Genomic DNA, 23,602 nt, shown 5'->3' on the forward strand with positions numbered 1-23,602 from the left:
GTCCGACTCTGTGCGACCCCATGGACTGCAGCCTACCAGGCTCCTCTGTCCATGGGATTCTCCAGGCAAGAGTACTGGAGTGGAGTGCCATTGCCTTAGATTCTTATTGTTTACATTATATAACATCACATTTTAAAGAAGCTTAGAGAAATGGAAATTATTCTAGAGAAGAATTGCAGAATTTTTAGTTACACTGACAATTTTTAAACTACCCTGGTTTAAACTGAGGAAATCACCCAAAATGTTTTTTCATCTCCTGTGATCTACTAATAAAAGTTTCCTCCAAGGAGTTTTTTTTTTTCCAACTTTAAAAAAAATTTAAGTATAATTAATATACAACGTTTTGTTAGTTTCCAGTGTACATCAAAGTGATTCAGTTATAAATATATATGTATACATATATATTTTTCATATCTTTTCCATTATAGTTTATTATAGTGCTTTTTCAACTTTTGTCTGTAGTAAATTAAGAAAAGACAAATGATGTATTAACTTGTTTGGTCCTCTTTGGCCTAAGTAAATTAAGAAAAGACAAATGATGTATTAACTTGTTTGGTCCTCTTTGGCCTAAAGATGACTAAACGGCTATAAATCATTGCAATTTTCAAAACTGACCTGAAATCCTCCACCATTATCTACATTTTAATTCCACGGGGCAGGGAACACTTCTTTTTATTATCACAAAAAAGAAACATTTACTCCACTTAACTCATTAGGAATCATAGGATTAAGATTTAATGATCAGCTGGAAATGTGGTGAATTTATACATCACTTCTTTATCACTCAAGTTATGATGGCATTCTCTGACATAGGTTAAGCCAAAACACGGAAAATGTACAGAATCCACCCACTAGTCAGCACTGCACCAAATACCAAAGTTCTACACTTTTAATTAAGTATTAGTTGTTTATAGAATTTTCTAAAAACAGTAATACCCACAAAAACAGTACTATTACTTTAGATATAAAGTACCCCCAACTGCCTCTTGAGAAATTTGTATGCAGGTCAGGAAGCAACAGTTAGAACTGGACATGGAACAGCAGACTGGTTCCAAATAGGAAAGGAGTATGTCAAGGCTGTATATTGTCACCCTGCTTATTTAACTTATATGCAGAGTACATCAGGAGAAATGCTGGGATGGAAGAAGCACAAGCTGGAATCAAGATTGCTGGGAGAAATATCAATGACCTCAGATATGCAGATGACACCATCCTTATGGCAGACAGTGAAGAGGAACTCAAAAGCCTCTTGATGAAAGTGAAAGTGGAGAGTGAAAAAGTTGGCTTAAAGCTCAACATTCAGAAAACGAAGATCATGGCATCTGGTCCCATCACTTCATGGGAAATAGATGGGGAAACAGTGGAAACAGTGTCAGACTTTATTTTTGGGGGCTCCAAAATCACTGCAGATGGTAACTGCAGCCATGAAATTAAAAGACGCTTGCTCCTTGGAAGGAAAGTTATGACTAACCTAGATAGCATATTAAAAAGCAGAGACATTACTTTGCCAACAAAGGTCCGTCTAGTCAAGGCTATGGTTTTTCCTGTGGTCATGTATGGATGTGAGAGTTGGACTGTGAAGAAGGCTGAGCACTGAAGAATTGATGCTTTTGATCTGTGGAATTGGAGAAGACTCTTGAGAGTCCCTTGGACTGCAAGGAGATCCAACCAGTCCATTCTGAAGGAGATCAGCCCTGGGATTTCTTTGGAAGGAATGATGCTAAAGCTGAAACTCCAGTACTTTGGCCACCTCATGCGAACAGTTGACTCACTGGAAAAGACTCTGATGCTGGGAGGGATTGGGGGTGGGAGGAGAAGGGGACGACAGAGGATGAGATGGCTGGATGGCATCACTGACTCGATGGATGTGAGTCTGGGTGAACTCCAGGAGTTGGTGATGGACAGGGAGGCCTGGCGTGCTGCGATTCATGGGGTCGCAAAGAGCTGGACACGACTGAGTGACTGAACTGAACTGAACTGAACCCCCAACTGAGAGAATATATTATGTATTCTTTGATTCATATATTATTTTTAAAACTGAAATGAAATTTATGTAACTGTTATTTTTGTAAGTCTCGGAAGAAATGTTTTCCTAATCCTGGGGTTAAAATACAAGATTTTAAAAGCACAAGTTCATTTTTGTGATGAAAGTCATATACTTGTGTTTCAAAATGATTCTTTAAAAAATGCTACAATGGAAAGCAAATAATCACTTAAATATTTCTCATAGTGAACTACAGACTACATGCATCTGAATCATTCAGGGTTCTTGGTAGGAATGTGAATCCTGTGTCCTAACTCAGATCTACAGAACCAGAATTGATTTCATTTCTAAATTTCACAGCACACTAAAGTTTAGGAGCAGCTGCTTTTGACTGTGGACTGGAATATCTTATAAAACCACAAGGTTGAACAGAATAATTTTTATTATATATCCCATAAGTCTATTCCTTAGACTTAAGAGGAGCTATGTATAATCTGTGCCAAGGGAAGTTAGTCAAAGTTGCTGTTGCTGTTGTGTAGTCACTAAGTCATGTCCAACTCTTTTAGAACATTGTGCTCAGTTGTGTCTGACTCTTGGCGACCCCATGGAATGCAGTCCTGCCTGGCTCCTCTGTCCATGGGATTTTTCAGGCGAGAATATGGGGCAGGGGGTGGGGTAGGGTGGGTGTTGCCATTTTCCTCTCCAGGGGATCTTCCCAACCCAGGGATTGAACCCACGTCTCCTATATTGCAGGCAGTCTCCTGCATTGCAGGCCGATTCTTTATCAACTGAGACCCCAGGGAACCCCAACTCTTTTGGTAACTGCATATTGAGTGAAATAAATAATCATTATAGTGAAAGATTCTCAGGTTGATGGGGAAAAAATAGAAATATTAGGATCTTTTCTATATCTTAATCTTGTATGATTATAGCCTGAATTGAGAAGATTTGGAAAGTAAAGGAAGATGGAAGCAAACTTGAAACTTAACTGAAATAATATTTTTGGGGGAAAGGAGCACTAACTGAAAAATAAGAATACGATGCCATCACCAACCACAAAATATACAATGGAGGAGAGCTCCTAAAAGCTATCTGGTTACAGAGTCTGCATCTTGGCTGGGAGAAATGCAGACAATTCAAAAGACTCAAAAGTCTGGGAACCACTTAGCAATGAGGATTTAAGACATATTTCCCTCCAACAAAAAAGTGATGACAGTCCAAGACCCTTAAGGAGAGAGAAAACAGAAATTGCAGAGTTGACATTCATTTGTCCCTAGGTGGTGCTATTTCTTTAAATTTTGCTCCAGTAATTTCTCTTAAATTTAAGATGAAAATATAACTAATTAGCATTTAGTTAAATATACATAAAGCCATAAATACTTCAGTGTTTAGATAATACCTTTATCAATATTTAAACAAGAGTTTCCCATGCCTAGAAAAGAGCTTAAAGGCTAGGAGTAACCACCAACCTGGAGGTTACTAAATTGCAGTCAGAGAGCCAAAGCAGGAGTCACTGGTTTCTAGGGAGTACAGTATATAAAACTTTCCCCATTACAGAGATAGTAAACACCATACCCTTTTTCCCTTGGTGTGCTTGTGCCTTTGGTAAAGGAGCAAACAGAGATGCCCATTTTAGGTAAAATAAAAAGGATGGCAATATGGTCAACAGTGATGTTTGCTTCAGATCTATTCTTGGAGATCTTTGCCTGAGCTCATCTATTACTAAGGCCAGTTCTTAGCTGATTCTTTTTTTTCTCATAGAGAGAGAGATGGGTGGCAAGAGATTGGGCATTAGGATGTCAGAGCAGTCACTGTGGGGCAGCTTTGTTTATATGCTCTAGGTAGAAAAGAAAGTCATTGAAAACCAATGAAGGTCAAAAAACTAGTACTTTTTATTTAGCTTTTACAGGTTAGAATTAAGAATGTTCAGGTTGAGACTAAAGATCCTACTGAGCTTCACTATCTGCCTGAGAAATTTTTCACACAGGGGTGGGGGTGGTGGGTTTTTCTTTGCTGCTGCTGGTACTAGAACTTCAGACAGATACAAAACATTCCTTGAATTCTCAAAGGAGAAGGAATGTTCAATTCTCCCACTTATTCTAAGCTTTGCTTTTAGAAAAATATTTCTTCATTTCTAGTCTCCTTAAAAATTCTAGGTGCATTTCCCTACCAGATTTAGGGCACGGAAAATTTTGTTACTTGGAGTAAGAGACTCTCCTATTGACTTGACTTATGGTTCTGCCATGGGTCATGAAGCAAAACCAATGAGGACTAAGAATATTTTATGACAAATATCAGTACTCTTTCAGGGCAGTATTCACCATCATCCAAGAAAGATTAATCCTTGAACTAAATGGAGCATTTCAATTTTCTTGACCAATATCCTCAGAAATCCATTCATTTTTTTTCTTCCACTTCTAATGCCTTCTTTCTTTGTGTGCTCAGTTATGTCTGACTCCTTGAGACTCCATGAATTGCAGCCTCCCCTGTCCGTAGGACTCTCCAGGCAATGATACTGGAATGGGTTGCCATTTCATCCTCCGGGGGATGTTCCGAACCCAGGGATCGAACCTATGTCTCCTGTGGCCCCTATACTGGCAGGCGGGCTCCTTTCTACCAGCCACCTGGGAAGCCCTGCCTTCTTTCTTCATCCTCCCTCAAACCTTCTCTAAACTTAAATACACAGCTACTCCCCAGGAACCTGAAAGCACTGTGTTCTCCATGCACAGTACCCCTGTTGTCATGCAGCTCAGTGGAGGACAATAAAGCCTTTACAGCTGCGGTTCCCAACCTTTTTGGCACCAGGGACCGATTTCATGGAAGACAATTTTTCTAGGGACCGGGGTGGGGTGGGAAAGATTTTGGGACAATTCAAGCACATTAAATTTATTGTGCACTTTATTTCTATGATTATTACATCAGCTCCACCTCAAATCATCAGGGATTAGACCCAGAGGTTGGGGACTCCTGTTCAACAGGATACCACTAAGGTCAGCTGGAGGAGGGGGCATCAGATATAGTCAGAAAAGGGCTTCCTAACTCAATGGAAAAGCAATCTAATACCTTGGTTTGCAAAAAACTATGTACGGTCAAGTTTTTAATGGTTCCAAAGTGGGAGATGGTACGTGGTTACCTCAGACCTTCACCTCCCTGCTTTGCTCACTTCCTCTCCCAAGTTCCAAAGGACATGTCGCTCTTAGTACTTACTCTTGCTTATTTCAATTTCATCTTCAACCTCTGCAATGCAATTATAGAATAAAATTTGGTCCTAGTACACAGAAAGAAGAGAGCTGGTCTACTTTAGTAAATTGTGATGGGCTTTAAGTTAAGTGATCTAAGGGCCCGTGGGCAGAAAAGAATTGAGACCATAGGCAGGTGGAATGTTAGTGACCAGAAGGTAGGCAACCTGGCAATGATGATTTCTGAACCTATCTTTCTAAGTCATATCCAGTGTAGCCATATGTAACTATCTTCTTTAAAGCTTAGTTTGAAAGCTTCCAAAAAGAGCCTTGAGATGCTACAGAAATAACAACGTGGTCTCTACTAGAGAAGAGAAATTATTTCATATTTCCTCATGTTCTTCCTATTTGCAAAAAAAAACAAGTAAACTGTCAACAGTTTATTGTATAAAGTATTGTGTCTCTATTATTTTATAATAATTAAGCATTCTGACATCACTATATTCAAAATCAAAGACAGGGCCATGGTCAATTTAAGCAAAATGAGGGGCTTTAAAATGCATGTTGGACACACAGCCTTTCTCTCATCTCCATCATCTTGAAGTTTCTCATCAAGATGACACTCTTAGTGTTTTGGGAGGACAGAGGAAAACAAAGTGAACATGTGAATAGGAATTGGCTACACTTCAATATGCTATTTTCTTCGAACTTTGACAAATCTAAACAAATACAAATTGTCTTGCAATCTACAAACACTTTCAAAATCCAAGGGCAATGTGGTGCAGAGAGATAACAACCTTCACTCAGACTGAACGGCTCCATGGAAACATTAGACGATCCATCCATCCAGAGAGAATCTGGGATAACTAATAAAGAGTCAAGAGAATTCGTATGTAGATACAGAAGATGAAGGGAGGCTGAGGGAGAAGGCTAGATTTGATTCAAAATCCCATTTACACAGATTAGATAATACATAAACACAAGTCTCAGACTTTTTTTTTTAAATGGTGCCTCTTAAACTCTATTGATAATTAGCAGTCTACAGGAAAAAATAACTATTAAAGTAGCTATGCTTTCCATGTCCATTTTGTGCAGAAGAAAAGACTGCCATAAACCAAGGCACTATACTTTAGTTGAAGTCCCTTATCCAATCTGAACTGGCCACTAATCAGTTGTCTGGGAGAAGTAGGTATGTGTGGCAGAAAGTGGCCTTCCAGCTTCAGTATCACACACTGAAAACATCAGTTGGCATGTTTTACAGAGGCAATGGAGAGCATCAGATAACCCTGTGCATCAATTAAGTGAGCCTGGTGAAGAGAGATACTTTAATTTCAATAACATTCCTTCCTTTGGAGGATCCACAGTATGTCCCTCAGGCACCAGAAAGGCAAGAAAAGTGTCACAAGTCTTGGGGAAACTGGTGGTTGAGCCACCTCTTTGCCTCCTGTCTTCTCACCACCATCCTCTAGGACTTTAATCGCACATGTTGGCTCTTTCCCCCACCCAGGTCTCTGTTGCCCCTAAAGACCTTCATCTTACCTCCACATAGGACCTTGAATGGAGCCCCTTTACAAGATCTAGAACTCTGAAATTCTTTTCATCTAGTTTACTTTTTCATTTCCATCTGCATTCTAGCTTCACCAAGACACTACTTGTCCTGTTTCCTTTTCCTATCTTCTCTCTCTCTTCATCTCTTTCTCTAGTTCTTTCTCCTCCTGCTGATCCTGAGAGTAAAGAGTTACTAGAGACCTGCAACCCCTTCTCTACTCGTGCTATGATGTACTCTCTCCCTAGATGATCTTAGCATTTTCTCCTGGTTTCCACTATCAATCACCTCTGCATGAATGAGGCAACCTATGCATGTTCTTCTGTTCTCCACTATTGGTTTTCTTGTACTGGCTGTATCAAAGGCTCAATATCAGCTTCTCAAGAACTAAACTCACCAGTTTTACCTCCTACACCTCCTCTTTCTCCTGACATCCTTCTTAATAACAATAATCATTTATGAGAGGGAGGGGATATACGTATACCTGTGGCTGATTCATGTTGATATATGCCAGAAACCAATACAATATTGTAAAGCAATTATCCTCCAGTTAAAAATAAATAAATTAAAAAAACATTTATGGAGTACTTCCTATATGGCCAGCATTGTTCCAAGTAATTTATGTGAGATAACTTTAATCCTCACAATGGTTCCATTTAGAAGATACTATTGTTTCCCTAATTTTACAGATAAATTGAGATACACAGAGAAGTTGTTTATGACTATATATTTACTAAAAGTCAAGACCAGGGTGAGATTCTAGGCAGTCTCGCCCCAGAACCGGACACTGAATCATTATGCTGTACTACCTACCTCTCCTTAGCCAGATTTCAATTCTCTTCCATCTCCTGTACAACCAAATCCCATTGATTTCCTCTCTGCAAATCCTCTCCGCTTTGTCGACTGTCCCCATTCCCTGTCCTTATCACCTCTTATCCTTTTATCTAGGCCTGTTCTATTGACTTCCAGTTATCCTCTACTTGTCACCTCCCCAGGTCCACTATATCTGAATTTTTTTTTTTTTTTACTGAAAATAGCTTTTTATTCTTTTGGATATGAAAATAACACATGCTCATTGCATCACAATATGATTAAAACAATTATATTGAAAAGGAACTAAAAAACCCAAATCATAATTTTGGAGTGATAACTGTTGCTAGGATATTGATATGTATTTCAGACATTACTCTCTTCCTATGCACATACATAGATGCTCACTTTCTGAAATTCAAAAACTGGATCATACTTACTTAATGATCTTACATTTTAATATTTCATTGATTAAACTGTCAATTTTAAAGGCAAATATTAATGTACTAGTATTATAAAAGTTATGACCAACCTAGATAGCATATTAAAAAGCAGAGACATTACTTTGCCAACAAAGGTCCGTCTAGTCAAGGCTATGGTTTTTCCAGTGGTCATGTATGGATGTGAGAGTTGGACTATAAAGAAAGCTGAGCACCGAAGAATTGATGCTCTTGAACTGTGGTGTTGGAGAAGACTCTTGAGAGTCCCTTGGACTGCAAGGAGATCCAACCAGTCCATTCGAAAGGAGATCAGTCCTGGGTGTTTTTTGGAAGGACTGATGCTAAAGCTGAAACTCCAATACTTTGGCCACCTCATGCGAAGAGTTGACTCATTGGAAAAGACTCTGATGCTGGGAGGGATTGGGGGCAGGAGGAGAAGGGGATGACAGAGGATGAGATGGCTGGATGGCATCACCGACTCTATGCACATGAGTTTGGGTGAACTCCGGGAGTTGGTGATGGACAGGGAGGCCTGGCATGCTGCGATTCATGGGGTCACAAAGAGTCGGACACGATTGAGTGACTGAACTGAACTGAACTGATTATAAAAGTATTAGTTTGCATTTCTCTAGTGACTGGTGATACTGAACATTTTTTCATAAATTTAATGGATACTATATCCTCTCTTTCGTGATCTGCCTTTGTCCATATTTTCTAGCTGACTGTCAGATGTTTTCTTATTGATTTTTATGAGTTCTTATATATTAAATATGTTAAATCTTTCTTATCATGTATATTGCAGAAAAATTTCTGAGTTGTTCCCCTTTTAATTTTATGTGAAGGTTTTTGCTTCTCTTTTGTTGTTGTTCTGTTATATAAAAGTTTAAAATCTATATGTAGTCATATATACATATATATATATATATACATTTTTCCTTTTATGTTTTCTGTCTCTAGTGTTCTGTGGCCAGATTATTGTTCCTAAGCTTCAGTTCTGATCATGTGACCTCCACAATAACTAGTGGCTTCCATAGCCTATAGAAACCCAAACTCCTTGGCCAGTAGATAAGTGCTCATTCTTGGTCAAGTCACATTTCAGCTTGTTCCTGACTCCTTTCTTTCATATGATTTGCAGTCTGCTCAATCATAATAAACTACTATTCTGAAAATTTGTCTCATATTTCCCCACTATTATAAATTAAATGAAAAAACATGAAAGGATTTTAATAGTGAATAGAGAAGGTCATTAAAATAAAATGATCCAATATTCTTGAAATTAAATCTTGAAAATTACAATTTTTCAAAAGCAGAGACAGAATACACTGGGTCTTTGATTTAGAATTCCTGTGTGTTTGGGAGAAGGAGGGCTGAGGATGAGAACAAGGTCACTTGGGATAAGTCAGGATACTCTGCTACAATCTGAATGCATCCAAGTGATGTAACCTGGATTGTGAAGGCTGCCTACAGATGTTCCTCTTGGTTATCTGTTAGAGTGAGTGAACTAACAGTTATCTAAAGTTTACCTACTGACACCTCTCAAACCCTTTGCTAATGCCATTCTTTCCATATGGAACATCCTCTCTCAAACTCTTCTCTCTCTTCATCTCAACTGATATCAATCTTCAGCTCAACAGCAATCTCCAGTTGTAATGTCCAAGCAAAAAGCAAGTCAACACTTCATTCTTATGGTTTGTGGCATTTTATTAATCCCTCACATCACTCATGGCATTCTGTCTTGCCTCATGATTATCTGAGTACATTATCTCCTTGCCATACTGTAAATTCCTTAAGGGCACCTTGGAGTATACACCCAGTATCAAACAGAGGACACTAGGTAGTCATCAGTCAGTTTGCTGAGTAAAGGAATTACCATTAAAATCAGATTAGTATCATATAATGGCAGCTACTATCTGGAGTGTACTCCAGGAAGGCATTTGTGAAACTTCTTGGAGGGTCACATGGGTTGGGAACATAATTGATATCATTAGGTTAGGCTTCCTTTTCATTCTCAGCAGCTCTGCTCTATCAGCTCAACATTTACTTCAGTATTAGAATCTGGGCCAAGTCAACATGCCTGAGACCCAGTGTTTACTCTGGTAAATTCACTAAGCTCCCAAGGTCACATAGCTAGAGTCTCCGTGCTGTGCACTGGTACCACCACTGCTGCATAAGTTTCCACCGTGTGCCAGGACAGGACAAGGCTGTGCGAGTCAGGATGCTCGCAGTTATAATTTACTCCTTGTAATTGACAGCAGGTGCTTTTGCTCAGAGGCTCAATGCAAAGGTATTTAACACTGAAGGAAGAAGACTGAGAGAGTCCTACCTGGATGTTAACATCCGCTCCGTTGTTTACTAATAGTTCAAGACACAGAGCACCGTGTGTGGAGGCAGCAGCAAAATGCAACGGGGTGAACCCGCTGTTGTTGGGCTGGTTCACATTAGCACCGTAGTCGGTCAGCTCGTTGACTACAGCATCCTGCCCATTGTAGCAGGCCAGGTGGAGGGCTGTGTTTCCATACACGTTGATTTCATCGATCTGCAAATGAGCCCAATATGGGTGATGAAAATCACTGGAGCCAATATACTCCCATTTCCCACCAAAAGCCTACTAGTTGTGCTGGAGAAAGGAAATATCCTTCTGTCAGCGTGATTATTCAGAGCTTACTCTTGCCCCAGGGTGGTCATCCTGGGAAGGCTTTAGCCTGGAGATAAAGATCAGCAAAACATGAGAGTGACCAGGCTTCAACTTGTAGGAAGATATTTCTCAGCTAGGGAAAGGATAAAATGAAATGCAAACCTGTCTCAAAACGCCAGAGGAGAAATGAACCTGGGCAGCAAGAAAAGACTCGAAACTCAATGGTGAACAGAAGAGGGAAGGCTGGGGGCTGCTCAGAGAGCTGCCGTGGGGCCTGAACTCAGAACCCTCAGGTTTGGCTCTGCTGTCTGACCCCTCTCAAGGCCAAGTTCTGGTGTTTGGGCCATGTATTTAGCCCCTACCTCTCTCCTGCTTTCCCCAGACAGCCATGACTCCTGTGTCTCACCATCACCATCTCAGTACGACAACTTAGTTTTCCTTTCCTCCAGGACAACCTTGCCACTGCTCCTGCCCTGCTACCCGAGAAGAATGGGGTCGAGTCAACTTCTCCAACTCAGCGTGTTTGTCCCTGCCATTTATTCATTCATTTCTGCTTGGAAGCTTCAATTTAGAAGGTTCTAAAGGTGGGATGAGGAACCCTAGCCAGTCTTTTAAAAATGACTGGTCAATATTTATCATATATCATATATGCTTAAATATTTCTCTATCTATGTTGATATAGAAAGTTGGTCTGTTTCTCATTTTCTACTACTTAGCATATGCCCTGATTGCCCTTCTTCAGTTGCCCATGTAAACTCAAAAAAACAGGATGCTAAGAAATGAGGGGTTTTCCCCCTCTTGAATTAAAAGGCAAACAGGATTTCAGAACAACAGAAAACCCACAAATGTACCGTGGGACAATGCCTGAATCATAGCTCACCTCCACCCCCAGATTCAGAAGATGCTTGACAACATTGATCTGTCCGTTGGAGGCTGCGGCGTGCAGGGGTGTATAGCCCTTCTTGTCCTTACACGTCACTTCTGCACCATGGTTAACAAGCAACGCCACGACGTCCAGGTGGCCTTACAAACAAAGCAGCAGAAAACATGGTTGACCTTCCTAGGACAATTTGACAATTCATTCCACCTGAGTTATCACCACCCTCTTTCATTGCCACCAGCATTTTCCTAAGCTATGTGTAAATGCTGCTGCTGCTAAGTCACATCAGACGTGTCTGACTCTGTGCAACCACATAGACGGCAGCCCACAAGGCTCCCCTGCCCCTGGGATTCTCCAGGCAAGAACACTGGAGTGGGCTGCCATTTCCTTCTCCAATGCATGAAAGTGAAAAGTGAAAGTGAAGTCGCTGAGTCTTGTCTGACTCTTAGCAACCCTATGGACTGCAGCCCATCAGGCTCCTCTGTCCATGGGATTTTCCAGGCAAGAGTGCGGGAGTGGGGTGCCATTGCCTTCTCCGGTGTAAAAGGTGGTTCATGGCAAATAGCCAGCCTGTGGGAAGAAAAAATATGATTCATATGTGAGCCTTCTCTTTAAGGAGATCCACGCTTATTTACGGATAATGACAAAGTCCTAAAAATATGTTAGAACCAGAGACTAAAAAAAATTGTGTTAAAATGAAAACAATGCTTTTGAAACCAATTGCCATTCTTCAATGAAAAGTCTAACAATGACAATTTGGTCTGGAAAAACTAAAGGAAAAAAAATCAATTAATTAGAACAACTCCATATGTTAAATCACATGAAACTGCTATCATTTGACCCTTTTTTGAACCCACAGAAATGGCACCTTTATATGGTTCAACTTCAAAGTGTTCTCATGAATTACTGACTAAACGGAAAACTAGTTTCAACTCTTGTTGGCATATTTTCAAGAATATTTTTCTTTGTTGTCTATTTTGCTACACATACAATGATAAATGTATTTGACCTTTATTTCCTGACTAAAGATTGTTCCATGCTTCAAGATCATTGCTCTAAACATTGTTGGTAACTGAAGGGTAGAAGATGAGTACTGGCTTCAAAGCCTAGAGAGACAGAGAAAGACAGAGACAGGGAGACAGACAGGGAGAGACAAAGAGAGAGACTGCTCTTGGCTAGTGGTGATGCTATCTTAAGCTCTTTGTCCTGGTTTTGACCTTTAGTTCACAAGGACAGTCATCTCTATATGTTTCCCTACTTGCATCCTGATGACACACAAAAATATAACTTAACTTCTTTTAGCAATTTTATACATGTTTTAAGTATATATCGGAGAAGGAAATGGCAACCCACTCCAGTACTCCTGCCTGGAGAATCCCATGGACAGAGGAGCCTGGTGGGCTACAGTCCACAGGGTCACAAAGAGTCGGACACAACTGAGTGATGAACACCTTTAACTATAGATCAGCCAAGAATAAACGCAAAAGGCCACATTCTTTGAGTCTAACGTCACACTAGCTTAATGTATGCACTGCCTAAACATCATCTGCAAAATGATCACTGGCTCCAGTCCAGCAGGGACCATGCAGGCATCTAACTTGTTTCAATTAATTTGAAAGTCCATTTCACCTTGTAAAAAATGGTAATACTTGCAAAATCTTAAGGTTCTGTTTTTTAAGCCCCAAAATTCACTCAGTCTCATCTATACCCTCATAATTTACTTCAGCTCTGCCCCAATCCATTCTTTTTCTCCCTACAATTACCATTATTGTTTTTTATGATAATAAAAGGTCTGTAGGCTTGTTTAAAAGGATTAAGAAAGAGCAAAAAGGTGTTAAAAGGAAACCAAAATCATCCATTTCCTTGAGATATTCAGTTTAATATTTCAGTGTTTAATACATTCCAGACTGCTTTTTCAAGATTGTATTTATTTTAGAGATCTTTTTTGCAAAAATGAGGTTGTATTATTTAAACTGTACTATTATATGATCTGTTTTCACTTAACATAGTCACAGAATCTATGTTAAAAAAAAAAAAAAACCGATAACATCATTGCTGTAGTTACTCCATAGTGTCCCATTGTGTAGATCATCCATAATTTACCACACAATCTCCTGTGTTGTGATGGGCAGTCAGAATGTTTATAACTTGGAGCTGGTAGAATTCTGTCTGCTTTCCTAATTGCAGGATGTTCTCCAATCAGAAACACAAAGGAAGGATCTTAGTTCTACATTTCCCACAAGTCCACACTGAAAATAAACTCTATGAGGGCTCTCACTTGTCAGTGGTACTAGTGTCAACAAAAGTGATGAGAAAAGCACAGAAACATAACATCTTCCTTTGTCTTCTGCACCTGAGCCAGCAGAAACAAGGAGCAAGCCCCAGCTCTGTTGGCAGTGGAGTAACAGAATCACTCACAGTGACTCCAGTCACCTCTACATGACAGCCAGGATGCTGTCCTTTCTTCCTTCCTTTTTGTTTCTTTCAGGAGTATTTATAAATAAAAAGACAAATGAAATTTACATCCTTGCTTTGCTAGCCAGTCCTCCTCCTTTTTAAACACTTTATTTTGCTGCCATAAAAAGTTAACATAAGCACAATTTGTGCAGCTTTCCAACCCAGATTGAAATACATTCAATGAAGTCCATGCCATGATTCATCTCTCCTGCTCTTTGTAGGATAAATATATCCCTGACGAAGCTACTGCCCAACTAGAGTGCTCTATGCGTGCCAGTAAAAGGGACTGAATCTTAATTCAATTGGATCCCAAGCTTGACAAGAAGTCAGGCTCACCCAAAAGAAAATCTACACGGTCAGTGAGAGACTTGGAGCTTCATCAGTTCAGATGATCTGCACTTTGCTCTCCATTCATGGAATCCTTACCCATATAAGCTGCCCAGTGCAGAGCACGTCGATCCTTCTTGTCAAACGCATTGATGTTTGCCCCTTTAGCCAACAGTAAATTGACCATCTGAAAGATAACCAACAAAGAAATCAAATGTATACTCTGAAATGGTGAGCGGTCCTCACCCTCAGCAGGTGATCTGACCCAAATTAACATCCAATCTAAAGGCAGGTCAGCGATCTGAAGTTCAAAGTAGGACAATACCTCAGCTAACCTGTGGCATGTGTGTCAGAGGAAAAAACTGAGGTGTTGTCTACTTTTTCAATGTACTGTGGCTCTAAATTTAAAATAGGCAACTACCTAAGGTTTCTAAGGCCTCAGTGATGAAATTTAGGTTCCAAGTGGGGTTAAGAGAGTCTGTGGGGAAGATTCTTATTCCAGTGATGAGGACACTCACCTCCACATGGCCATTCAGAGCAGCATGGTGCAAGGCTGTGCGGCCTCCTCGGTCAGAGACATTGACGCTGCTCAGCAGGGGAATGATGACTTCTGCACACTTAACAGCCTTATTGGCTGCTGCCACGTGGAGCGGGGTCTGCCAGTTCTTGTCCCTTGCATTGACATCAGCTGAGTGCTTAATCAATACTTGTACTGCTTCCTAAAATAAAAGCAGAGTTTACAGAGGTCACTGACAAATGTTCAGTCAATCCTTACTGGGTATAAGATGCTTTACTAGAGCCTCACAGGCTAGCTCAGTGTAGACAACCAAGGTCATATGGGATGAAGACAGAGAGAGTGGCACAGATAAAGAGAGAGTCACTCTACCTCTTTTAGGCCAAGAGTGCCGGCATAACTCCAAACCCAATAAACCTTCCAAAGGTTTCCTTTCAAAGTATAAGCTTTCCTTAGGTCAAAGAGACCATGACTAAAAATAAAGTAATGACTATTAAATATTCCTTGAGCCTATTTTAGTGTGAAATGTGTGCATGCATTTTTTATAAGCATTCACATGTATTTTTATTATATATTTATTTATTTGGGCCATGTGATGCAGAATGTGGTGTCTGACCAGGGATCAAACTCATGCCCCCCGTTATTAGGACTGCAGTCTTAACCAGTGGATCACCAGGAAAGTCCTTGTACATGTATTATTAATACTCACTTACTATGTGAAAAACACTACTACAACTATGGAAGACTGAAGGAAACATTAATCAGGCTCTATGCTAAAAAATCCCCTGGAGAAGAAAATGGCAACCCACTCTAATATTCTTGCCTGAAAAATCACATGGACAGAGGAGCCTGGCAGGCTATAGTCCATGGGGACACAAAGAGTTGGACATGACCAAGCACACACATATACAAACACATACACACACAGACCCTAAAAACTAGGTGAGTAAACAATAAAAGAAAAGCTAGATCACAATATAAGTGTGAAGAATTAAATACGAGAAAAACAGTATTTTTATCAATTTTCATCTCATAAATTGTGCAGTTTATGTAGATGTACAATTGTGATACGCGAAGAAAATACTGGAACCTTTATTTAAATTTTGTTTCTTTAAAAAGGAAAGCATTTTAACTGGTATTTAACTTCCAGGTAGATGTCTTGTTGTTGTTCAGTCCCTCAGATGTGTCTGATTTCTTTGCAAACCCATGGACTGCAGCACATCAGATTTCCCTGTCCTTCACTATCTCCCAGAGTTTGCTCAAACTCGTGTCCATTGAGTTGATGATGCCACTGAACCATCTCATCCTCTGTCACCCCTTCTCTTCCTGCCCTCAGTCTTTCCCAGCATCAGGGTCTTTTCCAATGAGTCGGCTCTTCACATCAGGAAGACAAAGTATTGGAGCTTCACATTCAGCATTAGTCCTTCCAATGAATATTCAGGGTTGATTTCCTTTAGGACTGACTGGTTTGATCTCCTTGTTGTCCAAGGGATTCTCAAGAGCCTTCTCCAGCACCACAATTTGAAAGCATCAGTTCTTCAGTGCTCAGCCTTCTTTGAGTACACTGAAATGCACAGTGATAGGACTTCTTGGTGGTCCAGTGGCAAGGACTGCACTCCCAATGCAGGGGGCTTGGGTTCAATCTCTGGTCAGGGAGTTAGATCTCACATGCTGCAACTAAAGATTCTACAAGTTGTAGCTAAAGATCCCACATGCCACAATTAAGACCTGGTGTAACCAAATAAATATTATAAATAAAAATTTTTTAAAAACACAGTGATGACCTACCAAGTCCATAAACAGATTGTAATCTGTTCCTTAAACTAAAACACCCGAAGATGTTTAAGACTTATGCAAGGAATCCACAGATTAAATATGATAATAACCAATGCAATCATAAATCATGTGAAAGTCACAGAGTTGACACCTCTACTCCGAGTAAAAGTTTTCTATTACCCACATTACAAGGTAAAAGTATGACAAATTTAATCAGATCTGACAAGAGCTTGGCCCAAACAGAGAAATCATCAGAAGCCTATTATCTATATGGTTATTTAAGACTATGACAAATGAAAAACCTCTCCCTAAGTACATTGCCTTGAAATATTAGCTAAGATAATAGTTCTTACATATAATTTATAAATAAATGAGATGCATACTCTGAGGACACATGCTGAAAGTTTTGCAGATACATGGCCAAAAAGTGCTGGAGATAACCATTTCAAAGCAATGCTAATATTCTTTTCACACATTCACAGCAATATAACAATACATACTGTCACTTTAATACCTTTGCCATGTATATTATTTTACTAATCTTGTATCAATTCCTGCTTTGCATTAAATATTATGTAAATTCAGGATAGACATTTTACAAATTTATACTATAAGGCCAATTCATGAGAAACTTGTTTTTTAAAGGTAACATGATGTGATTGCTTTTAGAGTAACTCTGACTAGGTGAATGAGATATTACCTAGGAGAGGCCCTACTTTAAATGAATATTTAAGAATGATTTGCATTGTATACACAGCAATAGTTTAAGCAAAGAAAATATACATGCCAGTTATAGTTTTTACATAAGTGCTTTTATAGTTTGTAGGGAAGGAAAAACTGTATTCTTAAGTAAACAATACTGCTAAAAATATTTTAATCACAGATATGTCTCGGTTTAGTTTTGTAAATAAAGTTTTACTAAAACACAGCCTCATTCATTTGCTTACATATTATCTATTTGCTTTAAACTGTAATAGCAGAATTAAGTATTCATGACAAAAACTACATGCAGCCAAATAAAACTACATACAAGTCCAAATAGTCTTGTAAAGGAGGGCAGGTCCTATGTCAACATTCACAGGTCTCTGAGTTCAGCCCCTGCTATGCAGTGGTGGGTCTATAGTGAGTTTTGTGGGGAAGGAGCCAAACACACTTACATCGCTCTGCATAATAGAGTGAGAAGCATTGAGAGCTTGGCAGGAAGGCAGAGATGAGGACAGACTGAAGAGAGGACATGGGCCTGCAACCTTGGGCAGAGGTGTACATCTGAGTGGGAACAGAGTAAACAGGCCAAGAGGGAAGAGAAGAACCCCAATGAAAGCATCAGGCGCAGGCTTGTGGACCCAGGCAACCAAAACTTGTATCTCCAGGAATTCTGTGGAATCGTTTGGAGAATATTAGACTTTGTACAAGGTATGGTATGTAGTTTCTAGTCAGTCGTATCTGTTTAGAAGGCTAGGTGCCCTGACCAACAACTGGGTTATACCTAAAAATTTATAAAAGGAAAAGGTTCAAGTTCATTGATCAGACGGGAAAAAAAAAAAAAAGAATTGGGTTGACTCTAATATATTTTGTTTCATGTGAACTTTAGGTAATTTTCACGTGAGTGCTCATTTTACCTTGATCAAGACTATCCCCAAGAATAAGTGATCAAGACCATCCCCAAAAAAAAGAAATGCAAAAAGGCAAAATGGTCGTCTGAGGAGGCCTTACAAATAGTTGTGAAAAGAACAGAAGCTAAAGGCAAAGGAGAAAAGGAAAGATATACTCATCTGAATGCAGAATTCCAAAGAATAGCAAGGAGAGATAAGAAAGCTTTCCTCAGTGATTGGTGCAAAGAAATAGAGGAAAACAATAGAATGGGAAAGACTAGAGATCTCTTCAAGAAATTTAGAGATACCAAGGGAACAGTTCATGCAAAGATGGGCACAATAAAGGACAGAAATGGTATGGACCTAACAGAAGCAGAAGATATTAAAAAGAGGTGGCAAGAATATACAGAAGAACTATACAAAATAGATCTTCATGACCCAAATAATCACGATGGTGTGATCACTCACCTAGAGCCAGACATCCTGGAATGTGAAGTCAAGTGGGCCTTAGGAAGCATCACTACAAACAAAGCTAGTGGAGGTGACGGAATTCCAAAAGATGATGCTGCAAAAGGGCTGCACTCAATATGCCAGCAAATTTGGAAAACTCAGCAGTGGCCACAGGACTGGAAAAGGTCAGTTTTCATTCCAACCCCAAAGAAAGGCAATGCCAAAGAATGCTTAAATTACTGCACAATTGCACTCATCTCACACCCTAGCAAAGTAATGCTCAAAATTCTCCAAGCTAGGCTTCAACAGTATGTGAACCATGAACTTCCAGATGTTCAAGCTGGTTTTAGAAATGGCAGAGGAACCAGAGATCAAAATGTGAACATCTGTTGGATCACAGAAAAAGCAGGAGCGTTCCAGCTCATCTACTTCTGTTTTATTGACTATGCCAAAGCCTTTGACTGTGTGGATCACAACAAACTGTGAAAATTTTTCAAGAGATGGGAATACCAGACCACCTTACCTGCCTCCTGAGAAATCTGTATGCGAGTCCAGAAACAACACTTAGAACCGGACGTGGAACAACAGACTGGTTCCAAATAGGAAAAAGATTATGTCAGGGCTGTATATTGTCACTCTGCTTATTTAACTTATATGCAGAGTACATCATGAGAAATGCTGGGCTGGATGAAGCACAAGCTGGAATCAAGATTGCTGGAGAAATATCAATAGCCTCAGATACGCAGATGACACCACCCTTATGGCAGAAAATGAAGAAGAACTAAAGAACCTCTTGATGAAAATGAAAGACGAGTGAAAAAGCTGGCTTAAAGCACAACATTCAAAAAACTAAGATCATGGCATCCAGTCCCATCACTTCATGACAAATAGATGGGGAAATAATGGAAACAAAGCAGACTTTATTTTCTTGAGCTCCAAAATCACTGCAGATGGTGACTGCAGCCATAAAATTAAAAGATGCTTGCTCCTTGAAAGAAAAGCTATGACCAACCAAGACAGCATATTAAAAAGCAGAGACATTACTTTGCCAACAAAGGTCCGTCTAGTCAAAGCTATGGTTTTTCCTGTAGTCTTGTATGGATGTGAGAGTTGGACTATAAAGAAAGCTGAGCACTGAATAATTGATACTTTTGAACCGTGGTGTTGGAAAAGACTCTTGAGAGTCCCCTGGACTGCAAGAAGATCCAACCAGTCAATCCTAAAGGAAATCAGTCCTGAATATTCATTGGAAGGACTGAAGCTGAAGCTCCAATACTTTGGGCACCTGATGCGAAGAGTTGACTCATTGGAAAAGACTCGGATGCTGGGAGGGATTGGGGGCAAAAGGAGAAGGGGACGACAGAGGATGAGATGGCTGGATGGCATCACTGACTGGATGGACATGAGTTTGTGCAAGCTCTGGGAGTTGGTGATGGATATGAAAGCCTGGCTAGCTGCAGATGATGGGGTTGCAAAGAGTCGAACATGACTGGGCGACTGAACTGACTGACTTTTGTACCAACACTCACTTTCACAGCTCACGGACATCTAGAATAACCATTACATTTATTTCTCCACTTTTATGAAATGTTTCAACTTTGCCATTTTTCATTTTTTTTAAATATCTACCAAGGTAATGAATTGCAGTTTCACCTTACTTGACAAGAAGCGACTCTATCAAGGAATGCTTAGTTATACAAAGGAGGGGTTCTTGGTTGATTTCCAAGGATTAACCCTTTTTTATTGGAAAAGACCATGATGGACTCATTGGGAAAGACCCTGATGCTAGAAAAGATTGAGAGCTAGAGGAGCAGAGGGCAGCAATGGATGAGATAGTTAGATGGCATCACTGATTGAATGGACATGAGTTTGAGCAAACTCAAGGAGATAGTGAAGGACAGGGAAGCCTGGTGTGCTGCAATTCATGGGGTCGCAAAGAGCTGGACATGACTTAGCTACTGAACAACCCATTTCTGAAATGAAAACGCAAGTAGTAAAAAATGGCTATGGAATCAAATGCACAGAGATACAGGATACAGAATTAGAAAAGGCCTCAAGGGTCATCTGGACTGACCCTCATTTGACAGGCAGCTTCATTTTATAGTCATGATGGCTAAAGATGGTTTGTCAGCCTGGCTGTCTTAAGGGCCCCTGCATTTTCTTCTAGCCCAGAGCTTACTCAGTGGACAGTATCAGGCAAGTATCCTGACATAAATACTCTTAAATGTTAATTCTCCCTTACTTATTTACGTTTTAAATTCTGAAGTTTTAGCCTGCAAAAATGGATGCATGCATTTAATAGAAATGTAAAGTAATATTTTCACAAAAATGAAGCTTTGATTTAAAAAGACTATAATTCCTTTTTTTAAAGTTGCATTTTTATTTCAAAAATTTTAACTTGAAAGCATTTTACCTTGAAGAGGAAGTAATTCTATAGTTATTGAGGGAATCAATGATTTTTGTAATCAAAAGAAGTCTTTTTCCTGTATTACCCACTGGCTAAAAAATTACAGCTAGGAGTTTGTTCTGACAGAAATTTACTAGGTGAAAAAGAAGCTATGTGGGGAATGGGAAGCTGAACACTTTCTGAACCAAGAAAGGATACTTAAACAGTACTTCTCAAACTAGTTGTGGTGAAGGACAAGTTTTTTTAAGTTATTTCAAATTCCTCATGCATAATTAGAATAAATATGAATAGAATGAAATAGAATGAATAGAATAAAAATAAATAGAATAAAATGAAAAAAAGACAAAGATACAAATTATAAACTCAGTTATTTTCTTATTAAGTTTCGCAGTCATGAAATTACTTTATCAAATTTTTCTAAAAGTTTCTGAATGCTCACTCAAGTCACCACAGGAAAGACAAAATCTCAGACTAGTCACAAGCCACACTGTGAGTGGTGTTGTTTCAAAGCCTTGGTTTCTTTTTTAATGAACAAGAATGTGTAAGGATGCTGGCATTCCTCCTGAGGGGAACACTCGGCCTTAGGACTGTAGGCCTTGTTGGATGACACTCCACGGTAGGCTCTCCTATTTGAGATACAGAAATAGCAGACAGAGGGAGGAACTGTCATGGGATATCACACATGGTGAACTGGAGATGGCATCTATAGTCACTTTATTTCTACTTTTTATGACTTTCTCCTTTTACAAAAGGTCGCTTCAACCCTGTTTAAGAAACAGAAACATGCACTTTGGCACATGGAAAAGATGAGAAGAAATAGGATACATGTGCCTTAAAAATGGTTGCCTCCAATATTTGTTTTTCTTACTTTCAAATGTGCATTGCATTAAGTGGTCATAAATTACTCATGGGAAAGTAATTCTTTATGATTATACAGAGTCCTTATAGACATAAACAATGTCAAATTTTATAAACAGTAAGTTGTTTGGACAAAGGTCTGAGTCTCATGCAATTTTCTATACTGTCCACAAAGCCTGGCAGGTTTCTGGCACCTAATGTATATTCAATAAACTTGAGTAGAATAAATATATTGGTATCAGTTCATTTCAGTTCAGTTCAGTCGCTCAGTTGTGTCTGACTCTTTGCGACCCCATATATCGCAGCACGCCAGGCCTCCCTGTCCATCATCAGTTCCCGGAGTTCACCCAAACTCATGTCCATCGAGTTGGTGATGCAATCCAGCCATCTCATCCTCTGTCATCCCCTTCTCCTCCTGCCCTCAATCCCTCCCAGCATCAGAGTCTTTTCCAATGAGTCAACTCTTCCCATGAGGTGGCCAAAGTACTGGAGTTTCAGCTTTAGCATCAGTCCTTCCAAAGAACACCCAGGACTGACCTCCTTTAGAATGGACTGGTTGGATCTCCTTGCAGTCCAAGGGACTCTCAAGAGTCTTCTCCAACACCACAGTTCAAAAGCATCAATACTTTGGCGCTCAGCTTTCTTCACAGTCCAACTCTCACATCCATACATGACTACTGGAAAAACCATAGCCTTGACTAGATGGACCTTTGTTGGCAAAGTAATGTCTCTGGTTTTCAATATGCTATCTAGGTTGGTCATAACTTTCCTTCCAAGGAGTAAGCGTCTTTTAATTTCATGGCTGCAATCACCATCTGCAGGGATTTGGGAGCCCAAAATACTAAAGTCTAACATTGTTTCCACTGTTTCCCCATCTATTTCCCATGAAGTGATGGGACCAGATGCCATGATCTTAGTTTTCTGAATGTTGAGCTTTAAGCCAACTTTTTCACTCTCCTCTTTCACTTTCAGCAAGAGGCTTTTGAGTTCCTCTTCACTTTCTGCCATAAGAGTGGTGTCATCTGCATATCTGAGGTTATTGGTATTTCTCCCGGCAATCTTGATTCCAGCTTGTGCTTCTTCCAGCCCAGTGTTTCTCATGATGTACTCTGCATATAAGTTAAATAAGCAGGGTGACAATGTACAGCCTTGACGTACTCCTTTTCCTATTTGGAACCAGTCTGTTGTTCCATGTCCAGTTCTAACTGTTGCTTCCTGACCTGCATATAGGTTTCTCAAGAGGCAGGTCAGGTGGCCTGGTATTCCCATCTCTTTCAGAATTTTCCACATGAATGAATAACTAATTCTCTAAATAATAATATGCAAAAATTAACAAGACATTTATGTGTGTTAATGTCCCTGAGGCTGTACTCAAGTCTGGAAGGAATTTAATCTATTACTGTAAAATAATAATTGGTTGGGGCTTTTACCCTGTATCCTCTATTGACTACAGCAATTTCATATACTGTAAGAATTGTATAAATTGGTGCCTAATTTGTTCAAATTATTCAGATTATTCTTCTAAAAATATCACTATTAAACCAAATGTGTGCTTTATCATTATAATTATTATTAGAGTAAAATTATTCTAAGAAACAGTAGTATAAAGGGGAGACTTGGGGATGTGAAAGAATTCAAACTACTCAAGAACCACTGGCTCTAAACTTTGGGAAGGCCAGATACTAAAATATTCCCAGACATTAGTCTCAGGTCTCAAAGTATGAAATGTAAACCACATGCATCAGAA

General features: G+C 39.6%; 1 protein-coding gene and 1 long non-coding RNA gene across 13 annotated transcripts in view; one reads left to right on the forward strand and one right to left on the reverse strand.

Moving 5' to 3' along the window:
- ANKRD44 (ankyrin repeat domain 44) overlaps positions 1-23,602 on the reverse strand; it is a 314,414-nt gene that overhangs the window by 104,497 nt on the left and 186,315 nt on the right. For all 12 annotated transcript variants that reach the window (XM_006078152.3, XM_044936824.1, XM_025277923.2 and 9 more), the window contains 4 exons: positions 14,777-14,977; positions 14,358-14,445; positions 11,475-11,617; positions 10,283-10,495 (listed from right to left, as the gene is read on the reverse strand). In XM_006078152.3, the coding sequence (XP_006078214.2) occupies positions 10,283-10,495; positions 11,475-11,617; positions 14,358-14,445; positions 14,777-14,977 (645 nt within the window). The remainder of the gene's footprint in view (positions 1-10,282; positions 10,496-11,474; positions 11,618-14,357; positions 14,446-14,776; positions 14,978-23,602) is intronic.
- LOC123331788 lies at positions 10,761-11,135 on the forward strand. The gene is made up of 2 exons (XR_006548568.1): positions 10,761-10,887; positions 11,044-11,135. It is a non-coding gene; the product is annotated as an uncharacterized LOC123331788 (long non-coding RNA).

The sequence above is a fragment of the Bubalus bubalis genome, chromosome 2 (assembly GCF_019923935.1).
Source record: "Bubalus bubalis isolate 160015118507 breed Murrah chromosome 2, NDDB_SH_1, whole genome shotgun sequence".
NCBI classification, from domain to species: domain Eukaryota; kingdom Metazoa; phylum Chordata; class Mammalia; order Artiodactyla; family Bovidae; genus Bubalus; species Bubalus bubalis.